Source organism: Triticum urartu, chromosome 7A, assembly GCF_056163025.1.
Source record: "Triticum urartu cultivar PI428250 chromosome 7A, HENAU_Tu73, whole genome shotgun sequence".
NCBI lineage: Eukaryota > Viridiplantae > Streptophyta > Magnoliopsida > Poales > Poaceae > Triticum > Triticum urartu.
Genome location: NC_141879.1, coordinates 263,968,638 through 263,979,352, shown reverse-complemented (window position 1 = coordinate 263,979,352; position 10,715 = coordinate 263,968,638). Strand labels below are relative to the sequence as shown.

At 46.3% G+C, this 10,715-nt stretch overlaps 1 protein-coding gene across 1 annotated transcript; it reads left to right on the top strand.

Moving 5' to 3' along the window:
• Window positions 1-6,452: 6,452 nt before the first annotated feature.
• LOC125523861 (putative glucan endo-1,3-beta-glucosidase A6) lies at window positions 6,453-10,123 on the top strand. Its single transcript, XM_087535601.1, has 3 exons — window positions 6,453-6,614; window positions 6,723-8,036; window positions 9,859-10,123. Exons 1-3 carry the CDS (start codon window positions 6,557-6,559, stop codon window positions 9,888-9,890), a joined length of 1,404 nt encoding a protein of 467 aa, XP_087391727.1. The 5' UTR covers window positions 6,453-6,556; the 3' UTR covers window positions 9,891-10,123.
• The last annotated feature ends 592 nt before the right edge of the window (window positions 10,124-10,715 follow it).

Genomic DNA, 10,715 nt, shown 5'->3' with positions numbered 1-10,715 from the left:
ACATGATAAATCTCATCCAACCCATCACCGTCTAGCAAGCCTACGATGAAATTACTCACGCATGGCGGTGAGCATCATGAAATTGGTGATGGAGGAAGGTTGATGATGATGATTGCAACGGATTCCCCTCTCCGGAGCCCCGAACGGACTCTAGATCAGCCCTCCCGAGAGAGATTAGGGCTTGGCGGCGGCTCCGTATCGTAAAACGCGATGAATCCTTCTCTTTGGGTTTTTTCTCCCCAAACGTGAATATATAGAGTTGGAGTTGAGGTTGGTGGAGCACCAGGGGGGCCACGAGGCAGGGGGTGCGCCCAGGGGGGCAGGCGCGCCCCCATCCTCATGGACAGGGTGTGGCCCCCTGGCCTTGATTCTTTCGCCAGTATTTTTTATATATTCCAAAAATATTCTCCGTTGATTTTAAGGTCATTCCGAGAACTTTTATTTCTGCACAAAAATAACATCATGGTAATTCTGCTGAAAACAACATCAGTCCAGGTTAGTTTCATCAAATCATGCAAGTTAGAGTCCAAAACAAGGGCAAAAGTGTTTGGAAAAGTAGATACGTTGGAGACGTATCACAAACCTCATACTTATGATTAACCCCCTCGCAAGCATCCGCAACTACGATAAAAGTATTAAGGATAAATCCTAACCATAGCATTAAACTTTTGGTTCCAATCGGTCCCTTGCGGAATAGCGCATAAACTAGGGTTTAAGCTTCTGTCACTCTCGCAACCCATCATCTAATAACTACTCCACAATGCATTCCCTTAGGACCAAATATGGTGAAGTGACATGTAGTCGACGTTCACATGATACCACTAAGGGAATCACAACATACATACTATCAAAATATCGAACACATGTCAAGTTCACATGATTAGTTGCAACATGATTTCTCCCGTGACCTCAAGAACAAACGTAACTACTCACAAATGATAATCATGCTCAAGGTCAGAGGGGTATTAAATAGCATATTGGATCTGAACATATAATCTTCCACCAAATAAACCATATAGTAATCAACTACAAGATGTAATCAACACTACTAGTCACCCACAAGCACCAATCTATAGTTCCGGTAACAAGATTGAACACAAGAGATGAACTAGGGTTTGAGATGAGATGGTGCTATTGAAGATGTTGATGGAGATTGCCCTCCCCAAGATGGGAGAGTTGTCGGTGATGATGATGATGATGATTTCCCCCTCCGGGAGGGAAGTTCCCTCGGTGGAATCGCTCCGCCGGAGGGCAAAAGTGCTCCTGCCCAAGTTCCTCCTCGAGACGGCAACGCTCCGTCCCGAAAGTCCGCTCCTTTTTTTTCTAGGTCAAAATGACTTATATACCAGAAGATTGTCGCCGAAGGTGGCCCTGGGTGAGCACAACCCCCCAGGGTGCGCCTGGGCTCCCTGGCGCACCCAGGTGGGTTGTGCCCACCTGGTGGGCCCCCTCTGGTACTTATTGGCTCCAATATTTCTCATATATTCCATAAAAAATCTTTGTATTCAGCTTGTTTGGAGTTGTGCAGAATAGGTAGCCTGACGTAGCTTTTCAAGGTCCAGATTTCCAGCTGCCGGAATTCTCCCTCTTTGTGTGTACCTTGCATATTATTGGAGAAAAGGCATTAGAATTACTCCAAAAAACATTATTATGCATAAAAACATCATAAATAACAGTAGAAAAACATGATGCAAAATGGACGTATTAGCCTCCTCCTCCCTCGTCGCCGCTAGAGGACGCTGGCGGGATAAGCCCGCGCGGCAGACGGCGGCGACGGGGCCGCGTGTCTATGGTAGGGGAGGCTCGGACCTCCGCGGCTGCGCGGTGCGGTTTCTCGGGCGGACGCCCTGGTGCACTCAGGCGGATCCCTAGGGGGCGCCCTCCGGCGAGGTGGTGGTTGCGGCGCTCCCTCATGCGGCAGCAGTGAGGAGCTCGAGGGCTTCGTCCCTCCAGCGAGGAGATCTGGAGCGATAGGGTGGCAGCCCATGTTACGTGCCTGGTGGGTGTGCCCCTAGTGCATTGGTGGTGCATGGCTGTTGGCTCCTCCGTTGATGGAGCGACCGCTGGTGGTTGTCCGATCTTGCCGGGCTAGGTTAGATCTAGCTTGCGGCGTTGGCTGGCGACGAGGATCGGTGGTGGCTCATATGTGTTGATGACGCCGTCGAGGCACGGGAAGTGTACGGGCCAGCCGATGTGCGGGTTGGCGTGGTCGGCTGCGTGGGGTGGGTGGTTCTCGAGTTGCTTCGAGCGAAGGCTTGCCTGGCTTGCGTCGGCCAGTGGCGGCGGCGCATGCGGGTGCCGTTACCTTCTTGAAGGCGTCACTATGGAGTTGTCATCACCGCGCTTCATCCTCGGGTCTGGTTCTTCGGTTAAAGCCTAGACCCGGCTGGGTTGGGCAACGATGTCGTCTCTATGACATTTCCTCCTTTGGGGCGTTGCTTTGAAGACCGGTGATGCGAGTGGTTAGCGTTGCGACTTGTGTGGCGACGACGATGGTGGCGTGCGAGCTGGGTCGCGGCTTGTCCTTCTGATGTTGACGGTTCGATTCGCCATTGGGTGCGCCTATGTTTGTTTCCCACTGTGACAGAGAAGTCAGAGCTGCGTGTGGCGGGCCCCCTGCGGCAACGATGACTCCATGAGGATGGTTTGAGCGGACGGTGCTCTCCGGAGGTTGTGTTGGACTAGGTCGGTGCGAGGCTTGCAACTTTCTCCTCTGAAGCGCATCAGCAAAATCGGAGCTGCCGATCCTCGACGTTTTGGCTGATTGTTTGGCTATTGCCGACGAGGTCCTTGGGCGTCAGTCGTTCGGAGGGGTCTTGACAGGTCATAAGCGGCGAAGTCGAAGTCGCCTGCTCGGGGAGAGGTGATGACGATAACATTGCAGGCAGCCTCGACAGTGTCGTCTCCTTGATGGTGTGCGTGATCTTGTGGGTGCCAGGTCGGTCGGTGTGCCCTTTTCCGTGGGCGTTCTGTAACGGTTTTAGTTCGGATTTCCGTTAATTAACCGGACAATTCGCTTCTTCTTAATCAATGAAAATGGCAAATCTTTTGCCTTGTTTCAAAAAAAAAGGTGTCACAAATTACAAGTTGCGTTGCAGTTGCAAGTTTTCAAGGGATGGAGCATCTGCAATTGTTCAAGAGAGGGCACAACTATAGGTTTTTCAAGAAGGGTTGCAACTGCAAGTTTTCAAGATGTGCCGCACCTGTAAGTTTTCAAGGAGGGTCGCAACTGCAAGTTTTCAAGGGGCATCATAAAATGCAAGTTTTCAAGAAGGTGTTGCGACTATAAGTTTTCAAGAGGCGGTGCAAGTGTAAGGGGGTGGGCGACGAATAATACACTTGCGCATCATTATAGATTTTTCAAATATATTATGATTAGTTTTTAAAACATATGTTTGAACATTTTATTCATAATACAGGTTAAACATTTTGAACAACACATTGAACATTTTATGAACGATACATTTTTTGATTTTATTTCATATTTTACAAACATTTTTGAAAAATATCACGAACATTTTTAGGAAACAAGTGCTTTTTTAAATGACACGAATTTTTTTAATTAAGTGGATATTATATTGTTTAATATTTTAGAAAAATGTCACAGACATTTAGAAAAAATATAATGAACATATTTTTGAATGGTACGGAACATTTTTAAATTACACAATCACTTTTAAATCTGTCTGAACTTTTTAATATTCACAAACACTTTTTTCAAACATGTGAACTTTTTATAAATGTTTTTTTGAAAGGTAGAATTATTTTTAAAAATTGTGATGAATGTTTTTACAAAACAAATACACCGTACTAACATTTTTAAAATTTGCGGTGAATTTTCTGCAAAGTAAAGTTGTAAGTTAATTTTTGAAATACATGCGGTTATACTATATTTTTAAATATAAAAATGTAGTAGAAAAAAGAACAAACGAGAAGCAAAGAAGATTTTTTTTAGGGTATAAGCAAAGAAGAAGATAGGACAAACAAACAGGCGATGAATGAAGCTACTGGGCCAGCCCAATAGCAGCGACGCAAGGGCCCACCCTGAGGCGAGACCCTCCTTCTGTCCCCAGAAAAAAACATGTTTAAATCGCCCTCATATCGATCCGAATGATGTCAGGTAACTGAGACATGTATCTATAAACATGGTTTCGAATCAATAAAGTGGGCAAGATTTCTCAAAAAAGAAAAGGTAAGCTGAAACATGTTTTTGCTCGCCCTTTGTAAATTGCAGCAAACGTATTATGTATTGTTTTTCAGCTCCGACCAAGTGTTGTTTGGCTCGTGCCTGAGCCTGAGAAAATAAAGAATGGTAGGTGCAATGACTGCTAGCTGCATACACCATGAGTGAACCACTAAAGCACACTGATCAACCATTAAAATATATTTGTATGTGCGTGCCTGAAGCTCAGGCCTCCGATTTTGATGGCCTGACTCCGGCTAATTGTGTGCCTGTGTGCTTAGGTCACGCTAGCTATAAGAGTGCTTAGGCTGCCAACCAAGCAAGGTTCAGGCTAGTGTCCGGTTTTCCTCTGGCCAGGCAGATTTTTCTCAGGATAACAATCATACAGCCTCTAAGTAACAGATTTTTTTAAAAAAATTATGATGATTTTTATAGCAAATTCGAAAACTATACACCCTAATGGAGAAAAATCAAAAGTATCACCCCGTCGGCCTCTTGTTGGCCGAAAAGGGACTTTTCGGTCTCCTGTTGGCCAAAGAGTGACTTTTCGGCCAACAGTTGGCCAAAAAGGACTTTTCGGCCAACGGTTGGCCAAAAAATACTTTTCGGCCAACGGTTGGTCAAAGAGTACTTTTCGGCCATCAACTGCTCTACTTTTTAGAAAATTCATATCAAATAGGATTTTTAGTATTTTAATTTGATTCTTTTTGCATTAGATTAGAAATTTTACGAAGTTTCTGTAGATATCAAGTTTGACTAGATTTGGAAGTTTGAATTTGAATTTTCATGAATTTTCTCAAATCACTAGATTGCCTATAATTTGAGCTAGGAGTATTCTTTTTGCTACTGGTTCTTTGTGACTTTATTTATCAGTAGTAATTAATTGGTGAATTTTAGGATTATTTAAAATTAGGTTTTTACGTCATTCCCTCCCTCCATTTTCTCCCGTCATTTTATTTCTCGCCATTCTCTCCCTTCATTTTCTTTCCCGCCATTCTCTCCCGCCATCTTCTTTCTCGCCATCTTCACTTCTCAACTTATAAAACGAGCCTCATGATGTCCACGATCGTAGATAACATCGTCTGACACGGTCTGTGTCTCCCGCGTCGGTGCTGCTGGTGGAGTGTGAAACACTGTCTGAGAGAAGTCATAAGTGTTTGCAGCTTCGTCATCATCATCGGAGAGTGTTTCACACTTATGACTTCTCTCACACTCCACATGAAGGCATCATCGTCATCCTCCGTCGATGCAGCACTCCTTAGTGTGGCGGGAGAGAATGGCGAGAAATAAAATGGCGGCAAAGAAAATGGAGGGAAAAAGATTGCGGGAAAGTATTTTTTTTTGTCATGTATAAAACGGCAATGGTTGTACAGGATTTACAAGGCACTTTTAAATATAAACTCCTATGAAGCTCAAAACAAGTTTTCTAGTAGGATAAAAGAAATAAAATACAATAAAATACTACAAATAAAATAGCTACTGATAACTAAACAGAAACAAAAAGAATAAGTCAAAATCTAAAGAAAAAATTTAAAGCAATTAAAATTAAAAGAAATAGCATAAAACCTAACAAACACTAAAACAGAACTGTTTTCATAAAAACCTAATTTTAAATAATTATAAAATTCGCCAATTAATTACTACTGATGAACAAATTCACAAAGAACCAGTAGCAAAAAGAATCATCTTAAAAAAATACTCCTAACTCAAATTATAGGCAATCTAGTTATTTGAGCAAATTCATGAAAAAATTAAATTCAAACTTTCAAATCTAGTCAAACATGATATCTATGGAAACTTCATAAAATTTCTAATCTAATGCAAAAAGAATCAAATTAAAATACTAAAAATCCTATTTGATATGAATTTTTTTAAACAGTAGAGCAGGTGTTGGCCGAAGAAGGACTCTTTGGCCAACTGTTGGCCGAATGGCCAACGGTTGGCCGAAAAGTCCCTCTTCGGGGAGGCCGACGGGCTGATACTTTTGATTTTTCTCCATTAGGGTGTATAGTTTCCGAATTTGCTATAAAAATCATCATAGTTTTAAAAAAAATCTAAGTAACAATAAACGGGCTCACAAGGACATCTATGTGGAAGGATACTTCTGTTGCGCCGTTTTAGGGTTTCCAGGTTACTTCCCATAGCGGCAGCCCCGAGAAAAAATGGTTAGGTAGCGGCATCCCCTGAAAAGAAGGCTACGTAGCGCTATTTTCCTTCCCTGTTTTAAGTACATTCGTGTGCTTAATATAAATATCTAACCCAACCTCTCCCTGAAAGCCCTCCCCTTTATATGATCACAAACACTCTCCATTCCATCTCTCAGATCAAAATCAATATAGATTCAACAATTCGCAAGAGAACACACGCGCAGAAATGGCGTCCTCCCTCTGCGCCCTCCTCCTCCTCGCCGCCTTCGCGTGCCACTGCCATGGTGATCCCTCACGTTCCCCTCTCCGCGCACCAATCTAATGTTTACTTGATTAATTAGTTCCTGACCAGTGACCACCGTGGCTAACTACCCTCTGTTGCATGCATGCAGCCGCGGCGGCGGCGTACAGGCGGCCCCGCGCCATCGGCGTCAACTACGGCAACCTCGGCGACGACCTCCCCACGGCGGCGCGCTCCGTCAAGCTCCTCCGCAAGGCGAACGCGGGCGCCGTCAAGCTCTACAACGCCGACCAGCGCATCCTGCACGCCCTGGCCGGGACGGGCATCCCGGTCTCCGTCATGGTGCCGAACGACATCGTCCCCTATCTGGCCGACTCCCGCGCCGCCGCACACAAGTGGGTGGACAACAACCTCAGGCAGCACCCCCGGGTGCGGGTGAGGTACCTGCTCGTCGGCAACGAGTTGCTCTCCTACCCCGCCCTCGCGGCGTCCACGTGGGGCAAGATCGTGTCGGCGATGAAGAACCTCCGCCACGCGCTCCACGCGATCGGTCTCGGCCGCGTCAAGCTCGGGACCCCGCTCGCCATGGACGCGCTGGCGGCGTCCTACCCGCCCTCCGCCGGCGCGTTCCGCGAGGACATCGCCGGCTCCGTCATGCGGCCGCTGCTCGACTTCCTCAACCACACTCGCTCCTACTACTTCGTCGACGCGTACCCGTACTTCCCTTGGGCGGCCAATCAGAAGGACATCTCGCTGGACTACGCGCTCTTCGAGGGCAACGCGAGCAGCCACTACGTCGATCCGGCCACGCGGCTCACCTACACCAACCTGCTCGACCAAATGCTCGACGCCTGCATAGCCGCGATGGACAAGCTGGGGTACGGCGGCGTGAAGCTGGCCATCTCGGAGACGGGCTGGCCGAACGCCGGCGACCCGGGACAGGCCGGCGCCAACGTGCGCAATGCCGCGCTCTACAACCGCCACCTTGCCCGTCGGATGCACAAAAAACTCGGCACGCCGGCGCGACCGAGGTCCAAAATGCCGGCCTTCGTCTTCGCGCTGTACAACGAGGACTTGAAGCCGGGGGCGGGCACTGAGCGGCACTGGGGGATGTTCTACCCGAACGGTACGTGGGTGTACCAGATCGACCTCACCGGCAGGCGGACGGCGCGCTCCTACCCGCCGCTGCCACCGCCGGATGACCAGACCGGCAAGCTCGAGTGGTGCGTCCTGGCCGCCGGCGGCAAGCCGTTGAACGAGACGGCGGTGGCCCTCGCCCTGAATTACGCCTGCGGGCAAGGGACGGGGACGTGCGCCGCCATCCAGCCCGGCGGTGCGTGCTACGAGCCCAACACCGTCGACGCGCATGCAAGCTACGCGATCAATGCGTACTGGCAGCAGTTCAAGGCCAAGGGAGGCAGTTGTTACTTCAATGGCCTTGCAGTGAAGACTAACAAAGATCCAAGTAAGTTCGTCTAAGCATTCCTGATTAATGCTCGCAAATCTTTACAAATTTGTTCGCTAATGCTAGCAAGATTAATTGGCAGTGCTGTTCAATCAACTGAGTAACCGATTGTTATGGTTAGTTCATAAATTTGTTTTCCAGTAATTGTGGTTGTTGTCATTATAATGTGGTGATAATTAGCAGTAGTAGTATTTTTCCAATAATACTTGTTAACAGAAATATGACCGTAAATATGGAGAAAATAGATACTAGGTGATGGGTTTAATAGTTTTTTTTAGAAAGATGAGTTTAATAGTTGGATAAGTTTGTACATTGCCTCAACGTTGATCTTGCTAAACATTAGGCTCGCCATTGTACATACTAAGCTTGTGAATTATTCGCGAAAAAAAACTTCTGAATTGTATTTTCATTTCGCCTCGAAACATGTGCGATTTGCTGTTCGCATTTCATGCCTATCATTTTCTATGCCAAATGCCCCAGGTTATGATCCTTTTTCTGATTGCATACTAATGAATACAGTAGTATTACTTTGCAAAAAAGAGAATATAGTATTATTTTAGTTTCGTGCATATATATACTTCATACATAATTTTCGGACGGAAATGTTAACGCCTACATGTGTGGGCGTTAGCCAACTCATCCACACGCCTCCATCACCGTCCAGTAACTTCTGCATGAATCTTGGCACGAATTAGCTGATTTTGTATGCCACGTAGGACAACTCGCGTATGTGGTGTGTAAGAGAGGTCGCCCACACATCCGTTTTACCACACGGAGGGGCCGGTGTGTGGGCGTTTAGCAGTTCGCCCACACACCAGTTTTCAGTCACGCACAAGGGCTGGTGTGTGGGCGTTTGCCATCTCGCCCACACGTCCGCCTCCTCTCCCACACCCAAGCTGCCAGTTGCCATGCGTTTTGCAGTGTACATGGCAACTGCCCTAGTGTGATTGCAAGCAGATGGCAACTCTCTCTTTTTTTACCTGAACATGTCAGTTGCCATATGTTTTGCATGATACATGGCAAATTGCCCTAGCGTGCACGTAAGCAGATGACAACTCTTTCTTTTTAAATGACAACTGCCCTAGCGTGCTTGTGAGCACATGGCAACTCTCTCTTTTACCCGAGCATGTTTTTTGCCACGCCTTTTCTTGTAGCGCTACATGGCAACTGCCTAGTGTTAGTAGGTGGCAACTCCTAAAGTTTTGAAATCATGGCAACTGCAGTAGACCAGACCACACATGGCAACAGCTGTAGTTGTTCAAAAAATGGCAATCTGAAACTTTGACCTGAGATGGCAACTGCAGTTGAACAAACATGGCAACTGTAGTTGTCTGACATGGCAACTGTAGTTCAGCGACATGGCAACTGCACTTAAACGAACATGGACGAGGGTCCGGCCCATGGCAACTGCGGGGCGCGCAGTAAAGTGTCACGTGGGGCGTGCGGGACCAAGAGGTACGAGGCCTGACGTACCGGGCGTGTGGGCGTTATCTATTTCGCCCACACGCACGCGTGTAAGAGGGACCGGGAGGGGAAAAAAGGCGTGTGTGCTAGTTGTTTTGCCCACACACAAACGTGTGGGCTGGTCTTCTTAGGCACCACACAGAACGTGTGGGCAGATTTCTTAACGCCCACACGTGTGACAGTTATCGGCGTCCTTTTCGGAATCCATTTGGACTTGATGCGTGCTTTTTTTTTGCGGGCGGACTACTTGATGTCTGCTTAACAGCTCATCCGTTATTATTGTAAAGACTAATGATTTGTTGCTCGCACCTCAGCTCAGTGTTGATCTGTCGCTGACTACCATGTCTTTTGCCTGCAGGCTATTTGTCATGCAAGTTCCCCAGCTATTAGAACTGGTCGAAGAATGAGATGAATGTCGATCTACGCTGTTCAAGAGTAGGAAAAGAAGGCCATTGCCGTAATGCCCTTTTAGTCTGTAGGCAGTCAAGCACTTATTTTCTCCCAGCTTCATTTAGTTCTAAAGAATCTGCCACATGTGTGATATTTATCGTTTTGAAAGAATTTTATAGGAAATTTGAAGGATTATGATTCATAGTATTATCACTTCTGTAAGTTGGTTACTCGATCACTCCCTCTGTAAAAAAAATATAAAAACGTTTAGGTCATTAGTGAATGATCTAAACACTCTTATTTTATTTTTTTACGAAGGGAGTACAAAATTGCATTGAAGGATTTTTTGGGTAGCTTTCTGCCTCTGGACATTGAGATTGTTAGGAGTGTGAGACTCTCTTGCCGTGCACTGTGGGTATTTGAGGGAGACACGGGGACTGCAGGTGCCCTTGTAGCATTCATACTTCACTTTGGCACAAGTTAGGGAGAGGGCAAAACAGTATACTCCCTCCTTCCATCTATATAAGGTCTAATATATTTTTCAAGATAGTCTTTGATTATTGACAAAATTAATAGCACATGAGATGTAGACTATAAAAATTATATTATTGGAAGTTCCTTTGTCATACGAATTTGAAGGTATGCTTCGTGTAAGTTGCATGTCATATATTATTGCTTTAAAGTTTGGTCAAAGTTAGCCTCGAAAAACGCATTAGACTCTATATAGATGAAAAGAGGGAGTATATTGCTCTGGGTGACGGGCGGTGCTATACACCGCTCACTGCGCGAAAATGATCCGTTCGCCTTTAGCAAAACCCGGCGTCA

Bases quoted from the DNA above. Each gene is read 5' to 3' on its own strand.
- LOC125523861 (XM_087535601.1), top strand. From the start codon at position 6,557: ATGGCGTCCTCCCTCTGCGCCCTCCTCCTCCTCGCCGCCTTCGCGTGC. The intron at 6,615-6,722 runs GTGATCCCTCAC...GCATGCATGCAG, and splicing joins CTTCGCGTGCCACTGCCATG to CCGCGGCGGCGGCGTACAGG. The intron at 8,037-9,858 runs GTAAGTTCGTCT...TTTTGCCTGCAG, and splicing joins GAAGACTAACAAAGATCCAA to GCTATTTGTCATGCAAGTTC.